Here is a 12,195-nt window from a genome sequence, read left to right as displayed (position 1 = left end):
ATCCAAATATTGGAATTATCCAGTACAACTTATAAATTATGCATAACTTGCTTAAAGAAACTAAAGAGCCTAAAAATGTGAGTAAAGTGTAAGACTCCATGCAAATAACACAACAGATTTAAAAATGAACAAATTAGAACTTTCAAAACTAAAAACTATAACAGTTGAAATTAAAAACCAAATGAACGGGCTTAATAACATATTATACACAGCCAAAGAGGGCATGAATGAACTGGAAAAGACAGGTTTGAAGAAATTAAGCAGCAAACACAAAGAGACAAAGAGATAAAAAATCTGGTCAGAGATGATAGACACAGAGGATAAAACAAGGTTTAACGTACATTTAGAGTTTCAGAAGAAGAGAAAGAATCCGAAAGAGATAATGACAAAATGGCTAGAATAATTTTTCAGAACTGATGAAAGGAAAATTATGAAACTTGTAGAAGGCAATACCTGTATAACCCAGAGTAGGGAATGATTTATTAAGACAAAAAGTGCATACCATAAGTTTACCTGCCTTTAATTAATTACTTCTGTTTATCTAAAAACAACATAAAGCAAGTAAACAGAAAACCCAAGATTATATAAAAGCTGCAGGATAGAAGACATTAATATACAAAAGTCAGTTGCTCTCTTATATACCAGAAATGAACCATTGGAATTTAAAATTAAAAGTGCAATACCATTTACATTAACACTCCCGAGAAATTGAAATACTTAACTATAAGTATGATAAAATATGTATGAGATCCATCTGAGAAAAACTACAAAACTCTGACTGAAGAAATCAAAGAGGATCTATATAAATTGAGATATTTTCCATGTTCATGATAGGAACACTAAATATCATTAAGATATTAGTTCTTCCCAACTTAATCTGTAGATTCAACACAATCCCAATCAGAATCCCAGCAAGTTATTTTATGGACATCAACAAACTGATTCTAAAATTCATATGGAAAAAGAAAAGACCTAGAATAGCCAACACAAAACTGAAGAACACTAAAGTTAGAGGACGGATGGCCCAACCTCAAGACTTACTAATAAAGCTACAGCAATCAAGTCAGTGTGGCACTGAAGAAAGAATAGACAAATAGTTCAATGGAACAAATAGAGGCCCCATAAATAGACCCACTCAAACATAGTCAACTGATCATTGACAAAGGAGCAAAATCAATTCAATGGAGAAAGGCATCTCTTCCACAAATAGTACTAAGCCCAGCATGGTGGCGCACACCTGTAGTCCCAATTACTCAAGGAGGCTGAGGCCAGAGGATCACGTGAGGTCATGAGTTTGAGACCTGCCTGGGAAAATAGCAAGACCTATCACAAACAAACAAACAAAAACAGTGCTGGCACAATTGGACACCAATGTAAAAAAAATTAATCTAGACACAGACCTTATACCTTCCACAAAGATTAACTCAAAATGGTTCATAGACCTAAAAAGAAATCACAAAACTATAAAACTTCTAGAAGATGACATAGAAGAAAATCTAGGTGACCTTCAGTTCAGTAATGACTTTTAAGCCACAATAAAAAAGCACGATCATGACGGAAAAAAAAATGGGTACACTGGGCTTCATTAAAATTAAAACTTCTTTGCAAAAGACTTTGTTAAGAAAACGAAAAGAGAAACCACGGACTGGTAGAAAATATGTGCAAAACACATACCTGAGAAGGGATTGTGCCTAAGTATACAAAGAACTCTTAAAATTCAACAATAAGAAAGCAATCCAATTAAAAATTAGCAAAATATCTGAATAAACACCAGCTCTCCAAATAAGATATATCGATGTCAAATATGCATATGAAAAGATGCTCAATATTATGTTGTTAGGCAATTGCAAATTAAAACAATGAGATGCCACTACACACCTACTAGAATGTCCAAAACCACACTTTGACACACCAAATGCTGGCAAGGAGGTGGCATAACAAGGATTCTTATTCATTGTTGGTGAGAAGGCAGAATGGTACAGCTTGTTTGGAAGGCAGTGTAGCAGTTTCTTATGAAGCTAAATGTAGCCTTAACATACAATCCAGCAATCATGCTCCTTGGTTCACCCAAATGAACTAAAAAATGTGTGTCCACATAAAAACCTACACATGAATGCTTATAGCAGACTTATTTATAACTGCTAAAAAATTGGAAGCAACCAAATTGTCCTTCAGTCAGTGAATGGATAAACAAACTGGTACACCCGTACAGTGCAGTATTACTCACTGATAGTTACACCCGTACAGTGCGGTATTACTCACTGATAGTTACACCCGTACAGTGCGGTATTACTCACTGATAGTTACACCCGTACAGTGCGGTATTACTCACTGATAGTTACACCCGTACAGTGCGGTATTACTCACTGATAGTTACACCCGTACAGTGCGGTATTACTCACTGATAGTTACACCCGTACAGTGCGGTATTACTCACTGATAGTTACACCCGTACAGTGCGGTATTACTCACTGATAGTTACACCCGTACTGTGCGGTATTACTCACTGATAGTTACACCCGTACAGTGCGGTATTACTCACTGATAAAGGGAAATAAGCTATCAAGCCACGAAAAGACATGGAGGACATTATTGCTAAATGAAAAAAAGCCAGTCTGAAAAGGCAACACACTGCATTATTCCAACGATACAATATTCTAGAAAAGGCAAAACTAAGGCAACAGTGAAAAGAGTGGTTGCCAGGGGTTTTGTTGTGGGGGGAAGGGATGACTAGATGGACAGTGGGGTATTTTTAGGTCACTGAAACTATCCTGTGAGGTGAGCCAAGATCATGCCACTGCATTCCAGCCTGGGTGACAGAGCAAGACTCCATCTCAAAAAAAAAAAAAAATTATTGTTAGCAAATTGGCAAACTAAAAAGTCACACATATCAGGTAATAAAAAGGATGTGGAGGCCGGGCGCGGTGGCTCAACCCTGTAATCCCAGCACTTTGGGAGGCCGAGATGGGCGGATCACGAGGTCAGGAGATCAAGACCATCCTGGCTAACACGGTGAAACCCCGTCTCTACTAAAAAATACAAAAAACTAGCCGGGCACGGTGGCGGGCGCCTGTAGTCCCAGCTACTCGGGAGGCTGAGGCAGGAGAATGGCGTGAACCCGGGAGGCGGAGCTTGCAGTGAGCTGAGATCCGGCCACTGCACTCCAGCCTGGGCGGCAGAGCGAGACTCCGTCTCAAAAAAAAAAAAAAAAAAAAGGATGTGGAATGACTGAAATGAGTGCACACTGCTGGTGACAAGGTACATTTGCACCAATGTTTTGGAAAACTGTCATTACCTGGTAAAGTTACGCATTCACATATCCTGTTACCCAGCAGTTCCCCTCCTGGGAAGATACCTTAGAAATGCCCTTATACAGACGCACTGAGAAATATGCCCAAGAATGCCCATAGCAGCATCATTTTCAATAGCAAACATGGCCAGGCACAGTGGCTCACGCCTATATTCCCAGCACTTTGCGATGCCGAGGCTGGTGGATCACTCGAGGTCAGGAGTTTGAGAGACCAGCCTGGCCAACCTGGTGAAACCCCGTTTCTACTAAAAATATAAAAATTAGTTGGGCATGGTGGCATGCACCTGTAATCCCAGCTACTGGGGAGACTGAGGCACAAGAATCACTTGAACCCTGGAGGTGGAGGCTGCAGTGAGCCGAGATCGCGCCACTGCACTCCAGCCTGGGTGACGAAGCAAGACTGTGTCTAAAAAAAAAGAAAAAAAATTTCAATAAAAAATAAATAAATAGCAAACACACAAGAAAAAACAAAATGTCCGTTAATTGTAAAACTGATTTAAAAAAATGTGGTGTTCCTGTATAACAAAACATGGCAGTTAAATTAATTGATAACCAGTGTTCCTAGAACAAAGGTGATATTCATAGTATTTGAAGACTCGGGGCACAGGTAATGATCAATCAGAAGAGGCCTAATCAATCCCGTGAAAGCCAGCCAAATGTTATACCAGTGTACGCTGGCTTAGCACTGAGCATAAAAAGCAAGTTGCAGAAGAACACTCAACAGTATGATTCCATGTATGTTTAAAAAAAAACACGCAAAATGAGCCAATACATAGTTTAGAAGGTTTAGAAACAGATAAAGAAAATTAGTGGAATAATAGATGCAAAACTCAAGAGAGTAGTTATCTCAGAGGGAACAATGAACAGGACAAGATGCAATGGGGAGGGACACACATGGGACTGCTTTCTTTTTTTTTTGTTTTGTTTTTAGATGGAGTCTCGCTCTGTCGCCCAGGCCAAGTGCGGTGGTGCAATCTCGGTTTACTGCAACCTCCGCCTCCCGGGTTCACGCCATTCTCCTGCCTCAGCCTCCCGAGTAGCTGGGACTAAAGGCACATGCCACCACACACAGCTAATTTTTTGTATTTTTACTAGAGACAGGGTTTCACTGTGTTAGTCAGGATGGTCTCCATCTCCTGACCTCATGATCCACCTGCCTTGGCCTCTCAAAGTGCTGGGATTACAGGCGTGAGCCACCACATCGGGCCTGGGACTGGGACTGCTTTCTTAAAACCTTGTGTTGGGTACACACAAGGGTAATCATTGTATTGTAGTATCATTCTTTATACTTTACACATATTTCTTTAATATTATTTTATATGTACTCAACAATTAATAATAAAAGGTGTTTCTTGAAAAGCATTCATGAATTACAGAATGAAATCTGAATCCTGATTTCAGCTTTTATTCCCAGAATGACTTCAGGTGCCTTGCTATATAAATCTCTTTAGATCTCAGTTTCCTCCTCCGTAAAATGGAGGTGATGACCCCCTCAACATTGTTGAAAGAAGCAAATAAACACTGCTATAACACACACCGGGACAGCGGGGATTGCATTCCCAACATCTCCTTATCCCCACCTCCAACGTCAAACTGATACTCTATTTGTCATGGCCTGAAGAAGCTTTCAATAAAACTATCATTGCTCTGATTAATTCTTGTACTCAGAGACATGTCCCCCATCCGCCAGTTCCTGCTCACTTCACATTCCTTTGCCAGAAACCAAAGGTAATTTCAAATCTCTGTTCTCCTTTCTTTTATTAGAAATTAAAGCACCAATGAACACGCAGAACAAAGGAACTGGTACTTACCATGTAGATCTCAGAAAGAGTGGGGCCCTAGGAAAGAATGGGGGAAAGTATGTAAAACTCTCCTTCAGGGCCCCAAATCCATTCCAAATGTAGATATTATATAGAAGTAAATGCCTATCTTCATTGAGCCACTGATTCTAGATTGGCTGCTTATGGTTACATTTTAAACGTTTTAATGTTAACTTGCAATGATCATTACAAGTTCTTCTAGTTTAGGTCTTCCATTTGTATTTAACAGGTGAATGCATTACCGTAAATAATACTGTGCCACCCTGAAGACCCAGACAGAACTAGCAATTAACATCTCTGCTGCTTGCTTGCTCTTCAGCTTGGACTGATTTCCATTCCTTTGCCCAACACCAAATGGTCAGATCAGGGTTTGGTTTTGTTCCTGCTTTTGGTATAGGAAGTGCTGATGAGACACGGAAACGAGACAGTGAATGACCCTCGGATATCCTCTTCCACTGTGTGACACTCATTGATAAGCCCGTCTGTTACAGGAAGCCCCTTTCTGTTAAATGGAGAGACGGAAGATAAAAGCAACCAGTATTTATTGGGCTTCCAACATTTGCCAGCCGGAGAGCTCACGTTCTCTTACCTCGTTTAATACCACTGCAATCAGGGGATATAGGAACAATTATTCCAGGTTCACAAACAGCAAAATGTCCTAACTGAGGTCTCACAGCTGGTGATGAAATGGACACCTGTCCCCACACGATAGAAAAGAACTTTTAAAAAAATGTCCATGACCCCTAAAGATTCTGATCTCAGTAGTGTTTAAAACTTCCCCGGGTGTTCCCAATACACAAACAAGGCTAAGAACCACTGGTCTATTCAGTTCCAACGCTTTAACTGCCAGGGAAAATGAAGGTGAGTCATTACCATTCTCAGCATTTAATCAAAACATCTGATCTTCCTACAAAGAAGCCCAATTTTAAGCTTTATGAGAGTTTTGTGGCCTGTTTTATTCTCCACTGCATCGCTAGCCCCTAGAACAATGTCTGAAACGAGTCGACAGTAAATATTTGTAGAGGAAACAAATGAATAAAGACACTCCTAGTTTTTATTCCACAAGGACACATCAAGTGCTAGTCTGTGAGAGGCACTGACCTAAGTTCTAGGGAGCTGGCACTGAGCCAGTCCAATAAACCTTTGCCATTGTGCAGTCTCCATTCTAGACCAGCACTATCCAATAGAAACATCATGTGAGTCATGAGTATCGTTTTAAATTTTCTGGTAGCCACATTAAAGAGATAAAAAGAAACAGATGAAATTAATTTTAATAATGTGTTTTATTTAACACGTTATATTCAAAATACTATTTTAACACATAAACAATATAAAATTATTTTACAACTGTATTGACGCATTAAAGGGCATACGATAAAATGTATATTTATATCAATATGATATAAATAAAATACGATACAATATGACAAAATATAAACCCAACTACAAAAATTACTAATACATCATTTGACATTTATTGTTTTCACACCAAGTGTTTGGAATCTGGTGCATATCTGACACTCACAGCACACCCCCAGTAGGACACATGCCAGGGGCCACGTGCCAAGGGCCACCATATCGGACGACGCAGTTCTGGAGGGCAGGAGAGACAACAAACGAGTAAGCAAACAGATTTGTCATTAGAAAGGGAGGGGAAGGAAAGCCTCTCTCAGGAGGTGATATTCAGCAAGGGAATGATTGAAAGGCTCTAAGAAATTAACAGAGAAAAAGTACCTGTGCTTTCGGTGCTGAAACTAGAAATGTGTCTTCAGTATAATTCTGGATGTGCTTTGTAGCATCCTGTGGCTGTCGGGGAGATCGTAATGTAATATCCTAAATTACCAGCTTCCATCCCTAGGACTCTCTCCCAGGTTCTCTTCCTGGTATAGCCTAACCTGTGATCCTGGAGCTCAGCTAGCTCCTTGAGTCCCAGAAACCAGCTGAGGCAACGCTGAGATGCAGAAAAGCCAGATGTCCTCCAGCCTACTGGGTGAGATGACTGAGGACCAAAGGGCCTCTTTTCCCCCTGCCGGCAGTTCCGAGAAATGCAACACGGAGCATTTTCCTGAGAGTTCTTTGATCCTTGCCAGCTGAGCAGAAAGGATAGGGGCCCTCCACTGGCATCAAGGTTCTACCCCGTGTTAGTCCAATGAATAGGGCATCTGAAAAGAACTCCAGATTACTAGAGAGAGAGAGAGAGATCCACACTATTGTCTTAAAGTCAGGTGAAGTCACATTTTAAAATTTCCCTTGGCTGAAATGTTACCAGGACCCATATTAAAATATGTGAATACTTGATTATTATAAATATTATACTTATAATCTATAATTTTAAATGTTGTGAAAAACATAAATTATGATTAATTTATTTAAATATTTAAGTTGCCCTCTCAACACCTGCTTGGGGCAGTAGGCATCGTAAGATCCACAGCTCTCTCTTCTTCAGTGTTTTTTTTTAGATGAAGGGATTATAATTCATACAATTCATTTTCTTTCTCCAATTAGTATCATAACTGTCCACTGAAACCCAAGACTTCACGTGCAGAAGCCAGTTACTGAATTGTTTGCATTTCCTTCCTAAAACCTATTAAATTCAACTGGATGAGAAGTCCGTTGAGGAAAACCAATAGATGTTGAAAAGACATTTATTTAAGCCCCATCAGAACAACTGGCAATACAAAGACAGTAGTTTTAAGTTTCAAGAGTATTTTTAAATGACATTGTGAATTTGCCAGTAATTATTGTAAAATACAACATAATCAAATTGATTTTGAATGTGACTTTTTTAATCCTATTTTATTTATTTATTTATTTATTTTATTTATTTTTTTTTTTGAGACGGAGTCTCACTCTGTCGCCCAGGCTGGAGTGCAGTGGCCGGATCTCAGCTCACTGCAAGCTCCGCCTCCCGGGTTTACGCCATTCTCCTGCCTCAGCCTCCCGAGTAGCTGGAACTACAGGCGCCGCCACCACGCCCGGCTAATTTTTTTGTATTTTTAGTAGAGACGGGGTTTCACCGTGTTAGCCAGGATGGTCTCGATCTCCTGACCTCGTGATCCGCCCGTCTCGGCCTCCCAAAGTGCTGGGATTACAGGCGTGAGCCACCGCGCCCGGCCCTTATTTTATTTTGAGACAGGGTTTTCTTCTGTTGCCCAGGGCGATGCAGTGGCTGGTGCAAGCACGGCTCACTGCAGCCTCAACCTCCTGGGCTCAAGCGATCCTACTACCTCAGGCTCCCAAGCAGCTGGGACTACAGGCATGCACTACCACACCCAGCTAATTTATTATCATCATTATTATTACTTGTAGAGACGGGGTCTTGCTATGTTACCCAGGCTGGTCTCAAACTCCCAGGCTCAAGTGATCCTCCTACCTCAGCCTCCCACGTGCTAAGATTACAGGTGTGAATCATCACGCCCCAAACTTATTTTATTTTTGACAATTCCTGTCATTGTAACTGCAACAGAGTTTGCTTTCTTTAAACTTCATTGAAATGTGTAAGGTGTAAGGAACTTTACAGGACAACATTTAACAGAGCTATCATTATGCAACAGAGAGGCATGGAAGAGAGTGGTTAAGAATAGGGATTTGGTCGGGTGTGGCGACTCACACCTGTAATCCCAGCAGTTCGAGAGGCTGAAGTGGGAGGATGGCTTGAGCCCAGGAATTTGAAACCAGCCTGGGTAACATAGCAAGACCCTGTCTCTACTTTCAAAAATTTTTTAAATAACAATTTAAAAAGAATATGGGTTTGAATTCTGTCCTCCACTCACTGGCATTATGACCATGGGCTAATTGGCCTTGCTTGTATATCAATTTTCCCCTCTGTAAAATTGGGGATAAAATAGCACTTGCTGCTAAGGCATGTGTGAGTCACCTCAGCACTCAATAAATGTGCGCTCAAGCAGCTTAAAAACGTGCACGTTGCGGCGGGGCGTGGTGGCTCACGCCTATAATCCCAGCACTTTGGGAGGCCGAGGCGGGGGGATCACGAGGTCAGGAGATCGAGACCATCCTGGCTAACATGGTGAAACCCCATCTCTAATAAAAAAACAAAAAATTAGCCGGGCGTGGTGGCGGGCGCCTGTAGTCCCAGCTACTCGGGAGGCTGAGGCAGGAGAATGGCGTGAACCTGGGAGGCGGAGCTTGCAGTGAGCCGAGGTCATGCCACTGCACTCCAGCCTGGGCGACAGAGCGAGGCTCTGTCTCTAAATAAATAAATAAATAAATAAATGTGCAAGTTGCAAACCTCATGATGATTTTGCTAAAATAAAATCATAACCAAGATTGTTCTGTTTGCATCATATTTTAACATTTGAAAAGAATGCCATCTTTATTATATTACCATGTTTTGCTGGAGATTTATTATTTCAAATATTTTACAGTAATTTTTATTTTATCAAAATAAATTTGTTTTAGGTATTAAAAATTGCACCTATAAACTGCAAAATAAACGTGTTTTGTTATATGTGTTAATGGCACGGGTAGCGGGGTGGAGCAAAGGACTCTGCATTAGGGCCCATTTGTATGAGTTATAATCCCAAGGGGGACAACACTAGAGTTAAATCAGGAACAGCGCTTGGAAGAGGAAACCTAAAGTCATAATTTTAAGGAAGTGTATGTGATTTACAGGAGGACCATTTTTGCTAGGCCTTGGGTTAGGCTGCTGAACTCCAGTTCTCCCAATCAATGATGTAGGCAGGATTCAGAAGTCAAACCTGAATGCTTTGGGCTGAAGTTTGCTACAAACTTTCAGGACAAAGACCCCAAACAATATGATCTTTTGAACACACTAAGAAATGCAAACTGAGTGGTGTTAGATTTTTAAAATACACCTGATTTAGAAGTTGATCCCATAGATGGTTATGACAAAGTCATCCCATCACAATTTTAACTTCAGTGCAGTGGCATTTTACTAGTTTTTGAGGCAGAGTGAAAGGAAAGACACCATGTCTGTATTAGAAAAAAAGCAGATCTTGGCCCGGCACGTTGGCTCACGCCTGTAATCCCAGCACTTTGGGAGGCCGAGGCAGGTGGATCACTTGAAGTCAGGAGTTTGAGACCAGCCTGAACAACATGAAGAAACCCTGTCTCTACTAAAAATACAAAAAGTAGCCAGGCGTTGTGGGGAAAAGAAAGAAAGATCAGACTGTTACTGTGTCTATATAGAAAGTGGTAGACATAAGAGACTCCATTTTGTTCTGTATTTGAGATGCTGTTAATCTGTGACCCTACCCCCAACCTTGTCCTTGCAAGAGACATGTGCTGTGGTGACTCAAGGTTTAAAGGATTTTGGGCTGTGCAGGGTGTGCTTTGTTAAACAAGTGCCTGAAGGCAGCTTGCTGGTTAAAAGTCATCACCATTCTCTTAATCTCAAGTACCCAGGGACACGTACATTGCCAAAGGTTGCAGGGACCTCTGCCTAGGAAAGCTAGGTATTGTCCAAGGTTTCTCCCCATGTGATGGTCTGAAATATGGCCTCGTGGGAAGGGAAAGACCTGATCGCCCCCCAGCCTGACACCCGTGAAAGGTCTGTGCTGAGGACGACTAGTACAAGAGGAAAGAAGGCCTTTTGGCGGTTGTTGGCAGTTGAGATAGAGAAAAGCATCTGTCTCCTGCCCGTCCCCGGGCAATGGAACATCTCGGTGTAAAACCCAATTGTATGTTCTGTTTACTGAGAAAGGAGAAAACCGCCTTAGGGCGAAAGGTGGGACTTGCTAGCGCAATGCTGCTCTTTATGCACTAAAAAGGTTTATGAAGATGTTTGCATATGCATATCAAGGCACAGCACTTTTCCTTAAACTTATGTCACAGAGATCTTTATTCATATGTCTTACTGCTGACCTTCTCCCTACGATGATCCTATTATCCTGCTACTTCCCTTTTTTCTAAGATGGTAAAGATAATTATCAATAAATACTAAGGGAACTCAGAGACCGGTGCCGGCGTGGGTCCTTGGTATGCTGAGCGGCGGTCCCCTGGGCCCACTTTTTCTTTCTCTATACTTTGTCTCTGTGTCTCATTTCTTTTCTTAAATCTCTCGTTCCACCTAACAAGAAACACCCACAGGTGTGGAGGGGCAGGCCACCCCTTCAGCGTGATGGCGCACGCTTGTAATCCCAGCTACTTGGGAGGCTGAGGCAGGAGAATCGCTTGAACCCAGGAGGCGGAGGTTGCAGTGAGCCGAGATCATACCATTTCACTCCAGCTTGGGCAACAAGAGTGAAACTCCGTCTCCAAGGGGAAAAAAAAAAGAAAAAAGCAGATCTTTTCTGGAAGTGTTCTTGAACTATTCCAGGACACTTCCAGTAGGATCCCACATATATAGAGCAGAATGAAAGATACCATGTATGCACTCACCTAGGGTCTTCTCGAATACAGCTCACCTGTTAGATGAAGGCCTTGCCCGTCTGCTGATTTTCCCTCCACACCCACCCAGATTTGGCCCTGCCAATCAGCGTGATCCTCCACACCTTTCCCTTTGCGCTGTCCCCAGAGGCGCTTGGGGCACACCCATCAGCACTGGGCCCTGAGTCCCTAGGTCCTCACGATGATACCTCTCTTCCCCAGTGAAAATTCAAAGATCTTTACCTTCACAGAGGTGAGCTTTTGTTTCTTTCTTGCTTTCAAAACCAGGAAGGGAGTCAAATCGCATTTCCTTGGCTTTTTAGCATCCATTTGAGTCCTGCAAGAGGGAAAGTAAAAAAGAAATTGGCAGGAGGAGTCAAATCTAAGTAATGGCCCACACACTCAGGGATAGAAGAAAGCAGGCAGGTTTGAAGAAGAGAAGGCAACAGGCTTAAAAGCAGGGGCAGGGTCCCTCTTTCTCCCTTGCTTCCTTCTGATGGTCATGTGAGGTCAGGAGGTCAGAGCAAGAGACAGAAGCCAGGGAAGGAGGAAGAGATAATCCGGTGATTAGCAGTTTAGACAACCAAGCCGGAAAAAACCATTTCCCCTACTTCACTGGAAAGTAAACTTCATGCTTCTGCCACAAACACAATATCCCCCTACAAGATGGGCATATTCGTGGGCTACTTAGACAGTTTAATGCCTATAGAAAAAGAA

General features: G+C 41.8%; 1 protein-coding gene across 1 annotated transcript in view; it reads right to left on the bottom strand.

The window, feature by feature from the left end:
* Window positions 1-11,955, bottom strand: part of DYRK4 (dual specificity tyrosine phosphorylation regulated kinase 4) — a 47,735-nt gene extending 35,780 nt beyond the window's left edge. The window contains exons 1-2 of the mRNA XM_077953313.1: window positions 11,722-11,955; window positions 5,122-5,148 (exon numbers count right to left, since the gene is read on the bottom strand). Coding sequence (XP_077809439.1) covers window positions 5,122-5,148; window positions 11,722-11,808 — 114 coding nt within the window. The 5' untranslated portion in view covers window positions 11,809-11,955. The remainder of the gene's footprint in view (window positions 1-5,121; window positions 5,149-11,721) is intronic.
* Between the last annotated feature and the right edge of the window lie 240 nt (window positions 11,956-12,195).

This window comes from Macaca mulatta, chromosome 11, assembly GCF_049350105.2.
Source record: "Macaca mulatta isolate MMU2019108-1 chromosome 11, T2T-MMU8v2.0, whole genome shotgun sequence".
In the NCBI taxonomy this organism is placed as follows: domain Eukaryota; kingdom Metazoa; phylum Chordata; class Mammalia; order Primates; family Cercopithecidae; genus Macaca; species Macaca mulatta.
This window is presented reverse-complemented; position numbering and strand designations above follow the sequence as displayed.